General features: G+C 35.9%; 1 protein-coding gene across 1 annotated transcript in view; it reads left to right on the top strand.

Moving 5' to 3' along the window:
- The window catches only part of SV2C (synaptic vesicle glycoprotein 2C), a gene marked incomplete at both ends in the record, with an annotated part of 81097 nt that overhangs the window by 20627 nt on the left and 40046 nt on the right, over positions 1 to 20424 (top strand). The window contains 2 exons of the mRNA XM_080363020.1: positions 3571 to 3747; positions 16035 to 16186. Coding sequence (XP_080219146.1) covers positions 3571 to 3747; positions 16035 to 16186 — 329 coding nt within the window. The remainder of the gene's footprint in view (positions 1 to 3570; positions 3748 to 16034; positions 16187 to 20424) is intronic.

Raw genomic sequence — 20424 nt, 5'->3', positions numbered from 1 at the left:
AGGAAAATACACTAAAACTGGTATCATTGGTATCTGCAGTAGGCTCAGGATAGAAAGGATACAGATCTTTGATGGGGGAGAGGGATTGTGGAGAATATGCAAAGCAATTAGGAAAAAAATCAAAGTTAATATGATGGGAAAGAATGTGCTAATGGTGTAGCTTAGAGAGCAGCTTGTTTACGGCAGTTTATTGATAGGAGGATAAGTTATTTTTAGCAGCATCTTTTGAATGTTCTTTGGGAGAAATACATGGGTATAAGAGAGGCCAAAGCACAGTACAAACACCAAAGGACTTGACATCAAAAAAAAGGTTAACATTTTTAAATTCTCAAGACTTGGAAACTTATTTATTTTATAATTCATAGTGGTTTGATATTTCTGTACATGACAGGGAAATTAGTTACTTGGTAAAATAAAAATTATTTGCATAAAATATTTCAAAAATATTTATGTAAAGAATTATGAAAATATTTGACTGGCCTTCTCTGAGTATTTCTAATATTACGGTGCCAATAGGGAAATGCTAACAGTGGTTAGGTATGAAAGAATGTAACAAATTTCATTTTAAGAGTTAAAATCAGCCATTTTATTTGCCTTTTTGAAATCAGTCTTCTGACAATGAAGCTCTTGAACTATTTTTGCTCAGTTCTTTCAACTAATATTGACAAACAAATGCCAGCTCTGATGGGTGGAGTCTCTAAACTGCTTATGAGTACTTATGGTATGGTAACCTTGTCCACAAGAGACATCTTAAAACAGCTGAGAAAATATGCCAAGCCACTCACCATGATTTATCTCTTTAGACCCAGAAAATGTATGAGCCATGTGTGCATTCTCGGAAACAGCTCAATTACTGGAGTAAAAATTTTTCATGGGAATGAAGGAGCTATCTGTTAAAATTCTGTTGCTAAACAACTCTAAACCAAAGGAATACTGCAGCAGCTGTGTCCTTCTCAGGCTAAGAGGAAAGAGAACAAATTTGTCTTAGGAATTCTGCAAATTTTGGATTTACCTGCATTCTTCATCAATATCCTTTGGTGAAAGACTAAAACCCCAGTAATAGAAAATAAAAGCTTGTTGGTCTTGCTTAGGTAAAGAGACAGTGCTCCTCTGACGAGCAGCAATGAATCTGTCATTCTGTCCTCAGGGACTCATGGAGAAGACAAACAGTCTAGAAATATCCTGTTCTCATTTTATGTTGACTAAAAAGGCAGCTGCAGAAAAGACTGTTTTGCTGGTATTGGTCACAATCAGTGGCTTGTTTCCTCTGCTTCAGATTGCCCACGTTGAGGACTGACATATTTTTTTGATCCAGATAACTGAAGCATGTGGAATTCATTATTTGAAACATAAGGTTGTTACAGCCCACTTTCTTTTCAATAAGAAGTTGAAATAGGAATGGACCAACAAGAATAATCAGCTCTATGTACTTCTTCTGTATGCAAGGTGTATAAATACCTAATATGTGGTTTTACATTGGGCCTGGTAGAAGCACTGCTCTTCGGTTTCAGAAGATGCCTGAATCATGCAGCAAATAAAAAATACAGAAGATATAAATTTGGTCTGTGTTTTTAAGTATTATGTGTGTTTCTTTTGTGATATATTGTGACTGTTCCATGCTCATTCGTATTTCTGAATTACTGTGCCTCACTGCTTCTCAAAAGAATAAAATTTTCAATATGTTTTCTTGACTTGATGATGTGCATGAATATTTTACTGGTTATGTTTCAAAGAGTTTTTCCTATGTGATTTTACAAATCTTTCATAATAAAGGACAGCTTAAATTGTAAAATTTCAGAGACAACATCTGATGGTGTTTACTCTGTAGGGACGCTGAATTTAGAAACAACTGGTGGATACTGATCTTCTTCATACTATTGTTTCTTATTCAATATTTGAAAAATAAATAATATCATTTTTAGTAAAAATTTATAAAATGTAAGAAAGCCTTCAGGGGTTGTGGTCCAACATCTGTATATCACTGCGTCACTCAATGTGAAAATACACACAGGTGTATGTTTGTGATCAATGTAATAGAAACTCATCTAACTAAAACATAACTCTGCATCTTGCTAATATATCTTTAACACAATGTGTGTTCTGTCAAGTGTTTTAAAACAATGTCTCATAAGGAAACAGCAGTGGAAACTATTTGTACAAAACATGAGGGGGAACAGGGACATTTTGGGGTCCATGGGACCCTGCAAATGTCAGCGCTTCAGATGTTAAGGTATGGAAATTCCAAGTTCCAAGCATGGAAATACTGAGGAGTGACTGGTACATTAATGTGCAGTTAACCAAGCCAAGGCACTTAAGTGTTCATTTTTAAAGGTTTCTTTCCCTTCCAATTACCTTCTGTAGGACAGAGGTGATTATTTTGGACGCCAGAATTTTACACAACAGCCATTAAAGCCCAGTAGAATTGCCACAGGATTTATCACTTCTTGTGGCTAATTGAAAAGAGACACAGGAGAAGAATTGCTAATATTTTAGCTGCTTCCAACTACTCTGTGTTTAATTCCTACTCCGTAGTAGATGTGTAACTGCTGGGTAAAACCCAATGTGTCAAGCTCAATAAGAAAATAGGTGGAAAAAGAATAATACATCTATCAAATAAAATACAAATCTAATTGGTTCTGTCCAGAGCTTGGGAACTGCTTTTGTTTCTGACAGTCTCCTCAATGTGTTGTGCATCTTTGCCAAGTGTCCCGCAGAGCGTTTGTCCCTGGAAAGGAATTAATGTACAAAATGCTGAGATGTGAATGGTCAGAGTGCTAAATATTTCAACTTATTTTTCTGTGGGAAAGTACTTCACTTTGAAAACATCATTACCTTTAAAAGAAAATCACCCCCAAATATTTTTCCCTATCTCATCTAGTGTGTATAGCTAAAGTGTAATGTATCTGTCCAAAACTCTTTGGGGAAAAAAAAAGGAACCCCAAATGTTGGGACAGGACCTTTTTAAATAAAGCAGTATGCTGAAATAGGAGGTAGGAAAAGAAAAAAATAATAATAAAAAAAATAATAATAAAAAAATCATGCTGGATGTCTTTGATTCTATAGATCTCAAATGGAATATGTCTATTTTGCAATGAGCTTCCTTTAGACTTACACGTCTCAGTCCCAATGATTAATCCCCTACAGAACTGCTTATATTCTAGAAACATGCAGACAATTTGTTTCTGTAGGGAAAGTTTTAGTTTTCCCAGTATTTAACATGCATGCAGCTTATTACTGAGGAAATAGTGACAGTCTTTCTCCCATTCAGTCTTATTTGCCTGTATTTAAATTGTTTTAGCTAAAGGCACCTTGTTTAATAATTATATGAAGCTTCAGTGTGTCTGATGACATGACATGGACATAGTAGGAAATCTGTTCTCCCTAGATACATTTGCAAAGCTATGCATATAATTTCTGTTCATTCAGAAACAAGACATTAATTTCTATACTGGTTGTTTTGTAAATATAGAAGATCAACTATTTTTGGTGTGGTCTGTTTTGGTCAGTTATGTAGCTCATGAAACAATATCTTTTTTTTTTTTCTTTTTCTTTTTTGTGTATTGCAGGTAGCATAGTGTACCTTGGGATGATGGTGGGGTCATTCTTCTGGGGAGGCTTGGCAGACAAGGTGGGAAGGAGACAGTCACTCCTGATATGCATGTCTGTCAATGGATTCTTTGCCTTCCTTTCATCATTTGTCCAGGGCTATGGCTTCTTCCTCTTCTGTCGCTTGTTTTCTGGATTTGGGTAAGCCCCTCTGGTTTTGTTTGTTTCCACAGTTCTGTGTGTTAATAAAATATTCTTGTTTGCAGAAGTACATTATTTAATGTAGAAATACAGTCTGTGTCAGGGGTGAGAGAATTAAACAAGGTAACTACTACACTCCTAAATAACAACCTGAAGGAGAAGAATAATGATTTCAGGGGAAAGACACAGACTGCAAACTGTAAGATTGAGTTCTGTTCTTATTTTGCAATGGACTTGTTTTGTGAACTTAATCAACTTACTTAACTCTTTTATGCCTCAGCTTCTCTATGTATTGCTATTGTTTGTTCAGTCAGCAAAATAATACCTTCCTCACTGGTGTACTGTAATATTTTAGTAATATTTGTAAAGTTTCTAATGTCTTTGTGTGCATAATGTTGCTTATACTGCCACTGAAGTAAGACTGTGAAATTTAAAATGGGGCCCTCGAATGTGCCAAATGTTTTTGCTTTCTCCAGAAAAATGATGTTTTTGAACCTATTTGCTTTACTTTTCATATAAATTACTTCTCAATTGTTGGAAAAGTTTAAGATATTGGTGATGGTCAATTAAGACTATCATTTTAAATTTACAGGAGCAGAGATTGAGATACACAAGTAAATTGCTATGAGAGCTTCTACCTTTACTACATCTTTGGATCATCAAGAGCTCTGTTCTGTAGAGCAGTTAGTTTAGCACTGTTAGTAATTACTTGATTCACATAAAAATTCCCAATTATATTTCAATTTCAGGCCACAATCAGTCTTTAGGATGCTATACAGGCAGGAGCTGGTGAGAGCACTGTATCTTAAAGCCATGCACAGAAAGTCCACTCCTTGGATGGTTTGTAGGCTGTAGTTTATATAGCCAGAGTGCACCACTACTATTGTGTGATGTTTGTGGTTTTAGAAATCCCTTGAACTAGTCTGAAGGAGGGTAAGGCCAGACAAAAATTAAATTGCCATAGCACTAAGTGCAATTAAACTGATTTAGGAAGGGGGATGGAAGGGCAAAGGGGAAGATGAAGGAGATGTGAGGAGTCCTTGTGCTAGAAGAATCTCCTTATTCTGTCATCATATTATCAGATAAGACTCTAAATAGATCAAGAGGAAACAGCAGCTGTTCCAATGTGTAAAAAATCGTAGAAAAACAAAACAAAACAATCCCATCCAGCTTCTTTACATGTTTTTCATTTCATAGGTCACTATCAGTGCAGGTTCTGTCCTGACTCTCCATAGAGAAACATCAGTCATGTTACATGACATTTTCACTCTTCCATGAGAACACAGTCCAGAAGCTTGTATTCCTGTTTAGTCTGTACATTTCATGAGGCAGTACTGGACCTTTGTACCATAAAGGCTTGTCCTTTGGCAGATGAGTTTGTGACACTTGGCTTTCACCTAGATTGTCCTTCTTGGTGCATATGGTAAAATATGTGTTTGTCATTCCTCCTGTCAAACTTGCCTAGAGGATCTCCTCTTCACTTGTAGGAGTAGCTTTTCAATAACTTACACTACCTGTAGCTTTACTTATGACACATGTATGTCTTGGATCAGGAGGCATGTTCTGTTGTGTATCCAGCCTATGATTAATGGTCTTTGAAGGAACAGGCCCTTCATATCCATATCTTATACCTGCATGTGGGTTCCCCTTGTCTCCAAAGTCATCCTGCCTCATCTTTGAGAGCTGTATGAACAGATGATAAATAATTTGTCATCATGTACTACATTCAAACAAAGAAACAAACAAACACCAAAACAACACACAAAACCAAAACCAACCAACCAATGAAACCCAACCAACCAACCAACCAACCAACCAACAACAAAACAGGACAGCATGAGCTGCAGAGTCCTTCCTCGGAGCAATTACTGCAGGGAGAAATTCTTGGCTGGCTCAGCATTTGTTGTTTTCTTCAAAGACCAGTTTTCTTTTTTTTCTCCAGAATAACTTCCTTCAGCTAGTATCAGAGTGACATCACAAAAGTCATGGGTTTCTAGAACTGAATTTGTGCTTCATGCCCTCAAAACAAGGGAAAGCTCTTCCTCCTTCTATTCTTACTATTTGCCTGATACTTGGAGCCCTTCTTTTTAGTCTGTTCACCACTCTCAGAGAAGACTTACTTTTCACTTAAGAGTGATATGCAAGATGGTATTTGTGTCATATCTGCCTTTCCTCTGTTTTTTGATGCCATTTGGGATATGATCTTATGCTGAGAGCAGCTGTAATAAAAGCACATCATATGTCAAGCATTGAGAAAGAAGGGAAAGGCTAAAACTTTCCAACTGCAGAGGCAGTGAAGTAAAATCTTTCCACTTTTAAACAGCTGGGCACAAATACACCCACTGTTAGAACATACACCTTACAGGTCTTTGTTTCCAGATATTTTGCATCAGCTGCTGTGCATAAAAGGTTTTTCTTTTTGTATTGCTCACTGATGAACTCTGAGACATTTGCACCAGCTTTAAAGTGATTTCTTCTTGCAGTATGACAAAAATTTTAAGTGTTTGAATTAAAACTTGAGCATTTATTGCTCTCTTTGCTACATCCCACACCTTGCTCAAATCAAAAAGTTGTGTCAGTTGAATGAGAATAGACATTCAACTTAATTTCTCTTTATAACCGCTCCTCCTTTTGGAGGTCCTGTCTGTGGACAGCAGATGTCAGTTCCCCTTTCTTAGTGAAAGACACTGAATATATGTCTCTGTTGCTAAGGGAGGAACAAATTACATTGTTCCAGTAATTTTGTGTGAATCAAAGAGCCCAAATATGAAATAGGAATAATTTTAAGCAGAGAACTGAATTATATGTTTTAAAAGCAAAATAGAATTACTACTCAGATGGGAGAAGAGCTTTCTGAAAGGGCATAGAGTTATCTGGATTATTCCATATAATTAAAAGTCAATAAAATACTAAGAAGTATTCAAAAGTTATAAAATCATTTAGGTGTATAGAGTTTAAATGGATCTGTTATCTTCCAGAAAATGTAAAATAGATCAAGAGGCATGAAGAATAAAAATAGTGTCTGATAGAAGATTTTATTTATAAAAGATGCTCTAAAATAGATTATGCTCAGATTCTCTTGCACTCAAAACACTATAAATATCTTTAAGATGTTGCTGGGTAAAGGACATTGAGGGACATGAAAGTCTGAAAGGTGAAGCTGAGGTAGTGAAAAGAATAAAGAAATGTTGGGCAGCCTGCAAAATCATTTATTTTTACAGAAAAGAATATCATAACTATGATTCTTCCATTGATTAATCCAAAATCAAAACTCATAAAGAAATTGAATTCAAAAACCTGCTAGAGGTCAAAAAGGGTTTTAGACATGGCTTCCTACAAAGTAAAAAGACCTAGACAAGAAACTGGGAGCTGTATTCATCATTATCCATTGGGGAACTGTGCAAAGATTAATAATCAAAAAGCACCTTGTTAGATCTGCCTTTGAAATTGTAAAAGGAAGGTTTCACTAATACGAGAACACAACTCATAATATTGCTGTTAACTTGAATGGAACTGGAGTTGTTGCTTATTCAACACTGCCACTATGAAGTATTTTTCTCAGGTACAGTATTTTGTCTGACCTCTATTACAAAACAATGTATGTAATCTAAGCTGTTAGTTTACTGGTTTTGATACTTCTAGATGCAGATATTTTAAGTACAACAACTAAATTTAGAACAAAATGCTTAAAAGTAAATTATATATTCGTATTATCCCAGCAAATTTCATTTGGGTTGCTTTGAAATTACCAAGGACAATACAATTTGAGAAACTGTATCTTGCTTCTCCAGTCCAAATATTACTTCTAAAAGTAATGAAAGTTCTCCTGCAGTAAAAAGATGGTTGAAATAAATATTCTGAGATGAACTATGGTTTACAAATTCTTCAGACAATCTGATGTGTTTGCTTCCAGATGAAAGTGATTATTTTTTCTGAGCAAAGTAAAAAAGGTTAACTAAATGTGTCATATTTTGCAAACCAGGCAATATGTCTAGACTACAGAGATTTCATTTTATTTGCCCAAACTGCCAGGTTGACCAAATTTCTTCAAATCCACAGAAATATTTGCAAATACAGCTTAGATCTTGTTAACTTCTGTAAGTAAAAGATATAAAGAAGCCTTTTTCCTGCCTGTTGTGCCCCGTGAATAAGAGTCTTGAGATGTACTATCATATAGTAAGTGTTTCTTTTCCAGAAGAAGTTAGATTACACTTCATAAAATCTGAATCTCACCTTCAGACATTTTTCTTAACCCTTCCTTAGAAAATATCTCTAAAGCTACTTGCAGTACTCCTTACACTTTACTGAGATCTACCAGAGTACTGGTGTCTATGTAGTAGCACTAAACACATCACTGTGCAGTTGTCATATGCAGAGAAAGGAGTTGGACTCGATGATCCTTGTGGATCCTTCCAACTCAGGACATTCTGTGATTCTGTGATTTAGATATTTTCTCAAATTCTTCACAGTCTTGTGAAGAATCAACAGTTAGCAGAAGTAAAAAACTGTGGATGAAATTTCTTCTAATTAGCAGTTTTGAGGTGATTGCTTGTGCAAATCCACCCAAGACAACTTTAACCACCACTTTTGTACATTAGGTGTAGTGGCAAGAAACTCTTCATGTTGTATATCCCCCGTCTCTTAATGGCCAAGACAGGAAGGACCTACAAGCAATCCACATGCGTAACAACTGTAAAAATGTTCCAGCAGAGACATGGACCATGTGGACACAGGACAAGATGCCTGACCTACACAAGCAGTTGTCTTCAGGAACTTAAGTTCTAGACCAACAGGCTAGTTTTACAATTTTGTGTCATTAGTATCTCGTATGCTGTACTTAATTTTTACCTCTTCATACCCACTCGCCCCAGTTCTTTCTCATAAAATACCTCATGTCCTCTCATCCTTAAAGGGTTGTAATCTTACTGCCTCAAATTCCTCTCCAACTCCTATCTGTCTCCCACCCATGGCTATCAGTGTTTTTACACTGCGAGCTGATGAATAGCTCTGCAGGTGACTGGCTTCAAAGCTGATAGTGTATGCCAAAACGGTAGATATGTTTCTCAGTCAAAGGGAGGAAGCAACTGGCAAGGCCTGAGCTTTCCAAACATTTTTGATCCAGTGCTTTTAGCTGCAGCTGTGGATAAAGGTTGACTAATGTAAACCTGGGATAGCTGTGAGAGAACTAGTCTGTCCTAAGACTGTTAGGAGAAGAGGACAATTCTTATGAGGAAAAGAAGATTATACAAAAGTGAGAGAAAGACTAGAAGAGGGAAACAAGTAAATAAGGTAGAGAGCCTACATGTGGAAACAATCAAAAAAAGAAGGTAAAAATTTGAAAAGAGAAATGAAAAGGAAGAAGATCTGCAAAAGAAAGCATTCAGAAACAATGATTTTGTGATTACCAATACTGGCAGATTTGAACGCAGTTTATCTGACATATCTAGCTGAACAAGTAGTGCAGCTAAAGTCTTTGCAATTATTTGCTTGAATTTGACATCAAATCTGACTTGATTTTTCTTAACTGTGTTGAGTAAATTTGGGGAATGAATTATTTACTCATCAGTTCAGCTTCTATCAGAACTGACAGTACTGCAGAGTTCAGTAAATAATCTTAGGAGCCTTTATCACAGGGATGCTCATGCTATTAATAACATACAGGCCGTGTGTGTACCTCAAAGACAACTTTGCCGGTATGCATAGTCTGAAGAGGAACTTGCAATTAAACATGGGTAATATGATCAACAATGCTTATAGCATGCTGCAGTTTTGTAGGCCTTTATCGAGCAGTTCTGAAGGTGAACCAGTCAATTTGGCTGCTCACTCTTAGTTATTTTGCCGGTCTAATGGCAGTTCATTCAGGTTCCTCAGGGCTATGTCCGGTTGAGCTATCAATATATCCTAGGATGGAGATTCCACAACTTCTGTCAGCTCCTGTCCCAGTATTGGACCAGCAGTATGGTAAAAAAATATTTTCTTCTTTTTGTTTGGGACAGACTTTCTGTCTGTCCTCACTCAGATATTTTGCCAGTCTAACAGCAGTTCTGAAAGGAAAACCGCTAAGATAAGATTTGATTTTGTTTTATTTTACTTTATTTTGTTTTGTTTTATTTTATTTTATTTTATTTTATTTTATTTTATTTTATTTTATTTTAATGAGGCTTGTGGTAGCAGGAGTAAAGAACTGTTAACACGATGAAGGAAGAGTAGATGGAATTGAACAGAAGAACGAAGGATGGTGGACCGTATCCAAATCTTAGGAGCAAAATAGCAAATCTGTGTTTTGAGCTCTATCACCTAACAAATGACAGATAACAAGGTAACATCTGCAAATACCATCTCACACAGACACTATATTTTTAGTTTGGGGCTCGTTTGAAAAAGAGCAAGATGATATTCAGAAGAACACCGTCCTGCCTTTCACATTTTCACATTTAGTATTCTGCAAGGAGTTTTTTCCTAATTATCTCAATTCTTTGTATGGTTTTGCAATTCAGGCCCCTTTGGCTAGTGAATCTACAAATAAACAAATGCTTCTATATGAAGCCAGAGGTTTCTGAATGCCTCACTGAAGTGTTTTCATCCCAGCTGTCATGCTGTGCAGTTGCCAGAATCTGTTGTGATATATCACAGCTCTGAAGGTAGATTAGCAGACATTTATCATGTTTGTTTGTGACAAATAAAATGCAGATGTACCTTAGTTCATTGTTTGTTTCACTAAATCCTACTCTCCAAGGGTGCACCATCTAAATCTCCTTTTGATTTCTCTCTCCCCATAATTTCATAGAACAAACATGAACAGAGAGTGTACAGAAATAACATTATAAAAGCATAGCTTTCATTTTGGATGATTTACTGAGGTCAGAAATTAAACTTTCTTTTGCCAAAAAGTGGGATTAGATAAGTTGCTTATTTCCAAATTTCTGAATTATTATTTCTGAATTTCTGCTTATTTCTATGTTGGTATTTCACCGTAAATAACTGTTACTCTTTTAAGATCTATAATGAATTTTTTAAATGCATAAGGAGCAACTCTCCTCTGTGAATCAATAGAAGAAGCACTACATCTCTTTTATTTTTTCCTGAAGTAACAGAACTGAGTAAATGCGACCTACCACCATACACATGCTGGGCGGAAGCTCAACTGCACAGGAGATACACAGCTGCCGGGCATAGCTACCAGATAGGGCTGGACTCTGTGTGTATGAGTCTGCATATGGTCAAAAGCAGATAGACAAATGTAGCTAAGAACTAAAAATGTAGCTAGAAATATTTTTGGGAACATAATCCTAAAAAAAAAATAGACTAAGAAGTAAGAAGTAAAATAAGACTTTGGGGGCAGAATGTATACATTCTGTATAATCAGGATGGCATCAAATAACATGTTCAGTCATTAATTTTTGCTCGAAACAGAAGAAGCCCATAAGGCTCCAGAACTGACTCATCTTCTGCATCAAAAAGAGTAACAATATGCTGATTAGTTGGTATTTACTTCCAATTGACTGATCTTTTTCTGAGAAAATACAAAAAATTATGCATTCTGATCTTGCTCTGCCGACTTCTGATGGGGTCTATTACAGAAGACGAAATATAACTGAAAAAAGGTCATGACTCACATTTATCATTCTTTTGACTGATATTTATACCATTCTTTCCACATTTGCAGCAGTATGTGCAGTAGAAAAAGGCTCCCACTGTTTATTAATTCCTGGTCTTGCATATATTCCTACATTATTATAAAAAAAAAAAACAAAACAAGACTGAAAGAATACACTCTGTTGCTTTAGGCGCAGAGACTGGTCCTTATAGAGTGGGAGAGTTTATTTTGTGGTCTTGAGCCAGGTTAAACAGTCTTGCCTCCTGCTGATATTAGACTGTTCCTAATTACAGAATGAATGTATTATTCTAGAGACAGTTAGCACTCATTATTCTCAACCCAGACCTTCAGACCAGAGTTTTTATAATATTAATTAAAAAGTTTAGGACTCTACACAGTTTTCTAGTGGAAAAGCCCTGTGTAGTTAATTTACACATACTCACAATACATTTGCACCTCTTAGATACTTTTTGTGACTCTTTAGGAAGCACTGCATGAACTTCTCTCCATGGTCTGTGGATAGCAAGTTTATGCCCACTGCTTTGACTATGCTGACTTGAAGAAACAACATACATTAATAACTGATAAGATACAAAAATCTTCAGTTTGCTTGAATAATTTTTATTTAAGAAAGCTAAAATCCTTCCTATCTTTTAGAATACACATTCTTCTCAAGTCAGCATGGTTTTCACAGTCTTTTTCACCTGCACATGAGGAAAATGGGAAGAATGTAGTTTCATGTATCAATTTTTTTCTACAAATGAGGTTGAGCCATATAATTTTTAAACACATTAAGGACAAACAGCACATTGTATCAAACTAATTAATTGCAAGAAGGATACTTAATACTGTATCCTGTGGGAAAAGTGTTTGCATTTCCCATAAAACAGAAGATGAAGTCTTCTTACATCAAAATCAATGGCAACTCTGCTTTTGATTTTATTAGGATTTCTCTCCCATGCACACCACCATCCATTCCACACAATGTTGATGGGATACCAAAGAAACAGTCTGCTTACAAACTCATAATAGAAAAATGTTGAGGATCAAATTCTGTTCCTTCCATGTAAATATGGAAGGGCCCAAATGGAGTCACTGAATTATTAAGGGCTTACATGGATGTAAGTGAAGGTGGGATCTAGCCTAGATTTTATTTTTTTGCTACAGAAAGCACATTCTTCCTTGCAGCTATTGGGTGATATGGTGGGTTATTTTTAATATGAATATTTGATGAATTCATAATGTGCAATAGCTGCTGAAGTATATAAAAGACTCTCAGAAGAGACTGATGGAAGAAGTCAGATTTGCTCCCATCTTTTCTTGCCCGAGTCTTTGAGAAGTAGTTTATGCTTGTGCTAGCCACATGCAGTATACCAGCTACCACATCAGTTCTAGAACGGTAAATGGCTGTGGTACCAAGCACAGAAGTGTATTTGCTTCTTAAAAACATTCTCCGGGTTCACACAGTTTTTAAGGAGTTTCATCAGTGTTGTTTGTTGCGGTAACACTTGAAGCTCTTCCTGCTCTCCCTTTCTGCTGCCACTTGGTCTGGATTTGGGAGCAAGTTTTAGGGAGTGGAGTCATGGCTAGTGCCACCCTCAGATTGTCTGGCATAAGAGCAAATTAACAGTCTTCTGCAGTGGGATGCTTCTGCATCTCATTCCTCTCTCTCCAATTCAGCTGTTAATTAGCCTCTGTAAGATTTTCGTAATAGTTTGGGTTTGTGTTTTGTTTGTTTGTTTGTTTGTTTTTTGTTTGTTTGTTTATGTGATTGTAATAGTTTTGAGTTAGTGATATAGGAAGAGCCTTTTAGGTATCAGTGTAGACAAAATTTGTAGCAGTATCACCCAGCACTTAGATGAGACCAAAAGGAAGAGTTGCACTGACACAGAAGTTTTCCATTCACATGGTTAAGATGCAAAAAATACACACCACAGTTACTATACAGTTGCTACGAAACAGACACCTGAACTCTAAATAGCAGCTGTTGTCTGTGTGATGAAAATACATCCTTTATTTCTCCTTTAGGAGCTTTAGACAGTAGACAAATTATTGTCACTGTTTAATCAATAGGAACACAATGTCTGGACTCTTAAGCTTTTCATAGCCTATTGGTGTACACTGGAAATGTCAGCTTAATCATATCAGATGAAACAGAAAAACTGTTTTCTTTTTTTCAAAGCTGATAAATTTTTTCTGTCTATTTGCATACCCTAAAAAAATATTGGTTTACTCATTCCAAAATTCCTCTTACATGCCTAAAAAGTCTATTTGTTAGGAAAATTGCTTTTTTATATCGGTTAGTACAGACAATGCTTCTTCTGTAGCCTTGGAGTATCTTTAGGAAACAGCATATGAGGCAACACGCGGGGATCAGTTTTAAATGCTAAAGCAACATCAATGTCCTGTCCTCCATGGTACAATGGGTTCATGCTGACAGATACGAGATGCCATTTTTTTCTGTCTTTGGCCAGGATCTCTGTACATTTTATGGCATTAAGATAGAGTATGTTCTTTCCACTTTAAGTGTCCAACCATTTCCTACACCACCATCCCACAAACATTTGTATGACCTACAGATGCATGACACACTCCACACATTGGGAACTCTCCACAAGCCACATTTAATTGGCAGTCCAGACGAGGAGATTTTAGGGAGATTTCAAGAAGATTGTATGTGAAGTCTTGAATTTCATGAGCATAAGAACAGTGTTTGCCTAAAATGAACCCTTTACAGAGAGTGTTTTGAAGTACTTTGCAATAGGAAAACTATTAAAGTGTTAAATGTGACTTATTATTGATTGTGCTCTATAACGCAGATGGTTTCAGGCTACATTTACTACCATAGTAACTGCATTATAAAGTAAAAAGGAGATTCTGCACTGCATGAAAAACATACGAAATGAATAAAATTGTAAATTTAGAAGAACAGGTTGGGTAATAGAACAGGAAAATTACCAAATATATATTTACCTACTATTCTGTGTATTTTTCTTAATGGACAGAAGCAACGAGCAAAAAAAGCACTGACTTACCAAAGTCCTCATCAGCACTTTCCACCTTAGGCAGGAAAAAGGAAGACCTTGTTTCTGGAAGTAAATTTTCAACATTAGAAAAGGAACTCTAATTAGATCCATGAATACCATATCCAGGGAATATTGTGGGAATGCAATCCAAAGCTGTGCCTAAGTCCTGGAGGGTAAGAAATCGTAGTTTTTAACCACTTACACTTTGGGAACTGGAGAGCCTAGAGTCCGTAGCACCACTGAGGAAGCAGGGCTTCCCTATCACAGCAAAATGAGCTGTGATCACACCCTTGGCCATGCACCTTCCACAGGAGAACATTTGAGGATTGTCTCTTCTGTTGCCTGTGGACGGGGCAGTTCATTAGCAAAGTCTTCTAGTGTTTTTACCCATGAGAAGAAACGAGATGTAGCCCTTGTTAGCTGTATATCTAATGAGAATTCATGAAGTTATGAACCTTTGCAGAACTGGCAGATAATGTAAGAACTAGCAGGCTCCACTATTCATTGTGAAGCTAAGAGCTGGCCAGAGATACTTCATGAAGAGCTGTCTAGAAGGAACTGACAAAACATCAGATTCCCAAACAAGTTTACCATCTCAGTCCAATATTTCATCACTGTACATGAAGATCTATTAAAATAAACTGTATTACTATAGCACTGGATTTTCTTAGAAGTGAAGTACCATTGCTGTATTCATTATTTATTTACTTATTTACTTACTTATTTATTTATTCATTTTAAAGAGATCTGTTTCAAGCTTCTTTCTTTTAGCTCCCAGTTGGACAGGCATTGAGATGACAGCAAAAATACTTTAAATAATAAATACTTTAAATAAATGCTTTAAATATGTAATCCAGTGTGTGAGAGTATCTCTTCAAGCTTCATAGGTATTTTCTGCAGCAGGAAAAATAAAATCCACAAGGACTTCTCCTGTTGTGGGGTATTAGACAGCTCGCATTGGTAGTAAAGAGGTAAACAGCAGTTAAAGATGATCCAGAAACTGACACTGAAAATGGCACATATTTTGAGTTATACTAAGTTTTGTAAAACCAAGTTGAACATTTGTGTGTGTGTGTGTGTCTAGCTTACCTTCAGACAGCATTTATTTTTACCATATGAAAACCTGTGAATATTATAAGAATACGTGGGCTTTCATTAAAAAGTTAATGCTTAGCAAATTATGTAGTGCAACTGAATAGAAGGTCTTTTAAAATATACATGAAATAAAATGTATTCATTGCATGGTGGACATTTAATCAGTTCTGATTGCTTAACGTTTGGGAGGTAAGTCCAAGAGAAGTATCTGTTACTATCTATTACTTGTTGGGAAAATTACTAATATCTTCAGCAGTGTATTTTGACACTTGTCAGTAGACTGCCATGATTACAGGATTTTTGAAATGGTCAAAGTAAACGCTTTGTGCTGGTTTTTGTTCAAGCAACCAGCACGTTGACAATTCCCTAGAGTCACTGAATGCAACAAATTGTACACAGAGCTTTCAAGGAAATCTGACAAAAATTACAAATTGGTGGAAGTTTCCTCAAACGTTCCCCAATACAAGCTCCTTGTAGTTTGAGTTTTCAATTAATGCAGTTATGGGCTTGTTCAAACTTCAAATAGCTGTTGCTCTCTCACTTAATCCATGATCTGTATCTCCTTTTAGGATTGGTGGAGCAGTGCCAACAGTCTTCTCCTACTTTTCTGAAGTGCTTGCTCGGGAGAAACGAGGCGAACACCTGAGTTGGCTCTGTATGTTTTGGATGATTGGTGGCATCTATGCTTCTGCAATGGCTTGGGCAATAATTCCTCATTACGGTAGGAGAAACATCTCCTTGTGATTTGTAGCCCATCTAGTACTAAAGTAAAGCTCTTGAAGTACAGTTTAAAGAGAGGACTCTTTTCTCAAAATATTGACCCTGCTGTTAAGAAAAAATCATTTCCTTCTGGTGGAAATAAGAATAGATTTTACCCTAAATAACAAATAATATATTAAAAGGGGCAAAATTTAGTCAATACCCACACAGATTCTTTATATTACTGGAAACCTGGACACATGAAAATATAATTGCTGTTATTGTTTAATTTTGAGAAAATAGGTGATGTGGACGCTTGCATCAGAGAAAATAACTTTTTAAATGCCAGATGTCAAATTGGTGCTTCCTTTTTTGTTTGTTTAATACAGAGATAAAATGTCAATTGTATATTCTTGAGAAAGAAGAGTAAGGAGTATCCTCATGTTTGCAGTATTAGTTCTGAATATAAAGGTGTGCAGAATATTTCATCCTTAGTATATCTTTTTAGTGGTGTAGAAATAGAGAAATTGAACAGAGTGCACTAACATGCTGTAGGAGTGAATGAGGGCAAATGAGATGGAAAGCTTGCAATGGCTGAAGTTATACAAACATGCAATATAAGCCACTTTGTGAAAAAGCTCTTTACCACCTTGACATCGTTAAACAGTATATGGAGGTACAGATTAAACTCTTAGTCTCTTGTTCTTGCCTTTTAGAAGAGTTAAGTACTCCTGAGTCTCCAGGTTTGCTGAGACTGCTCGGGGGTTCTTAAAAATCAGCCTCTGCAAGCACTTCTCCCTGGCACTCTTCAAGAAAAGAAAAGCAATGTTGTGAGTTAGCTGGCATCCAAAGCAGCTTTCTTTAGCCAAGCAATGAGGTTTGTCACAATTGGATTGTGAAAGAAAGGACAACTTCATAAGGTTTGCCCAAAGTGATTGGAACATTTAGCAAGTGGTAATGCCCAGAAATAAATTACAATTATGCAGAATAATCCAATATCTACACTGTTGCATTAAAGTTCATTTCAGAGTTCAGTACATGCAACCTGAACCTATGTCTTCAACCTTATTTTTGGCTTTGAATTGCTGGAATCTAAGTGAAGAATTTTTGCTGACAATGCACAATGTGGATAATTATTTTTTTTTCCAATTAGAAAATTGCTTTGGATGCCAAGTACTTTTGACCTTCCTATGTATTTTTAGTTTCTTTATCTTTCAGTGGGACATACAAACATTATGAAAGACCAATTCACATAGGTTATCTAATGTAATTGTAGTTTTTAGAAATAAAACAGTAACCTTTACTGAGGTGCTTTTAAAACATCGCATGGCAGTGTATCTCAATAAACAATAACACACTTCCTCATACCAAAGCATTGTCACTTGGGGGAATAGTTTTATTCTTTCTTTAGCAGTGGAAGTGTATCAGCAACAAAATGCTGTGCCACACTGATTTTTTTTTGCGTGTCCTTCTGAAAAAATATTTATGAAATAATTTAAGACAAAAAACCAAAACAAAACAATTTTAAAAGACAGTATTCTTCAATGTTAGCCATATAAATCACTCTCCTTGTAGTTTACTAAGAAAAGTCATAGCAGCCAAAAGGTTGTTATCATTCACATCTTCACTAAGCAGGAAGAAAAACATGCTTATAACCAAATCAGCCCACCACTTCTAAGCCTCATTTGTGTACTGCATAGGGATTTCTAAGTTCTCTGCTTCTCATATGAGAAGTAAACAGTTGATTTTTCCCAGCTGAACTCAGAAGTTACTCAATGACAGTGAATGAAGTTGCAACTGTTGAAAAGCAACAAACTTCCATTAAGCACAGTGGAGTCATTCTTAAATTAATAGAAAAATGCCAGGCCAACAGAGCAGAATAATTTTGTAGATTTTTTTCCTCCCTTTTTTACATGTATATTCCTTTTATTTGTACTGCCTCTTATATAACCCACTTTTAAAAGTCCTAGTTTTACAGCTGCTATACATTATCTAGCCCAAGGCAGCCAATGAAGCTATACAAGTTTACCAGTTGAACATGTAACTCTATCTTTTTGTGAGAAAACAAAGATGGTGTTCTTTACATGTAACAGCTTATCTCTGTTTCTGTTTAAGCAAGCACAGGAGTGTCTGAAACCTGAGTGGTACTCTGAAACACAAAATAGAGGGAAGCTAACAGTTACCTTGGCATCAACATGTTAAGAAAGGAGCCAGTGTGATGTAGTTCTTCAGTGACTGCGAACAGAAAAGCTAATATCATCTGGAAGACAAGTGTGTCTGTCTCGGAGCTTCTTGAAGTCTATAGCTGTTGGTTTTGTTTAAAAATTGAAAATTGATGTAGTCGTGTTCAGGGTCTCTGAAAGAGAAGTTCAGATCATGGAGAAGCTATTTGAAGGACCATCTGCAGAGAAATGCTTCCAATTGCTGCCAATTAACAAAGTCCCAGATTAGGCTGCTACAAATAAATTGCTTTATGCACTACCTAGGTCAAGCTTGATAGGAAGGATAATTACCATTTTATAAATCATTTTGCAAGTGCAACTTTAAATTTAGCATAATGTTTCAAGGTAGACTAGTTCAAAGGCTGTCAGATGCATCAAATGTGTATTACAATATTCATTAAAAGGTTCGTTTTTCAAATAACGAAGAATCTTGAGAGTGAGAAATTACATTTCAGTCTATAATTCAGATAGTGATATATTACCATTTTGTTGCACCAAGTTTATGTGTTAGTTTGGTGATAGGAACCAAAAAGAATCATGCAAGTTGTTTGAGCCATTTTATCCCTTTAGTAAAAACAAACAAACAACAACAACAGAAACAAACATAAAACCACAAACCAAACACACACACACAAAACACAAAAAAACCCGCAACAAAATAAAGCTGTAAGATTATCAGTTCTACAGCAACAACAACAAAAGTTGCATGATACACACATGCAGTATTTTAAAAATCAGTCTGTTTTATTATTGTGCCGTATCTCCAAACTAAAAAACAGGGGTAGCTGCATAAAGATTTCATTATATTTAACCTATCAGCTTTGGTATCCTGTGTAGTTTTCTGTTCTGCATATGTGACATATACAAGCCTTTTCTGGCTTCATAAACTACAAAAAAAAAAACAAAACACCTTTTAAAATTTGAAACATTCCCTAAAGATTTTCCTTTAGTGATGAACAAATACTCACCTAATTGATTTGTAAATCTTATTCCTGAACAAGAAGGGGAATACATGGCTGAAAAGAAATTAGATTGCAAGGCAGAGAACTGGAGGTGCTGGGGAGTATGACGAGGAGGTTGCAGCTGTCAAGGCTGCTATAGCATAAGCTGCAATGGAACTCTGAAGCTTTCAGAGGCAGAGACATTAATTCCTTATATATCCAACAAATTCCAGCTAAATTAGGCTAGATCATTCACTAAAAGACTACAAAATTAATAATACAGAATCAAGGAAACAAGAAAAATACTACTTTCCAACACACTCAATACAAAAAGCAGGTTTAAGTCTTTATCTAAACATTTTATTAAGACTGGTGTACTCATAGTACATAACAGATCTTCATCTAAACTGTTCCCTTTTCATCAGTAGCATCTTCTTTCCACTTAACTGAGGACTATCTACTTGTATTCTTGAAAAGGGCATTTAGCACCATTCAGAGAATACAAACTTGAAGAAGAAAGAAGTGGAATAAGAAATGTAAGGAAGAAGCATTCAATTTCAGAATAGAAGATTTCTTGCCGAGCAATAATATGTCTGTCTAGGTATAAGTAGGAAAGTGTAAAGATGCTTGCTGTTTAAGCAGATTTTTCCGTTGCATCTGCAAACAACTGGTATTTCATCCTGTGACTGGAAGAGGACAAGTTACAAGTGATATTTCTGCTCCAGTCATTAGGATTTACTAAAGAAAGCCCTTCCTTTTTCAGATTTTTTTTGAAGATAATAACTTTTTTACAATAACACTGAACTTAAAAGTGCATATATAGAAGTGTTCAAAGAATGGACCCAAACCTGACTTGCGAAACACTATATTTAAAAGATAATTGCAACTTCTGTCTTAAAAATGTGTAATTATGTCTCTGACTGTAAATTTTGGAAATTCTTTTCCTGGTTTGAAAAATATATTTACTCCTACTTCTCTCCGAAGATCTTCACCTTTTACTCTTCCTCTGCCAATATCCCCAAATGAGTGTAAATGACAGAAACTGGGATTTAGTTGAAACAGGAAAGAAGTTTAAAATATAGATAAAGTACTAACAT

This window comes from Nesoenas mayeri (genome assembly GCF_963082525.1).
Source record: "Nesoenas mayeri genome assembly, chromosome: Z".
NCBI classification, from domain to species: Eukaryota; Metazoa; Chordata; class Aves; order Columbiformes; family Columbidae; genus Nesoenas; species Nesoenas mayeri.
This window is presented reverse-complemented; position numbering and strand designations above follow the sequence as displayed.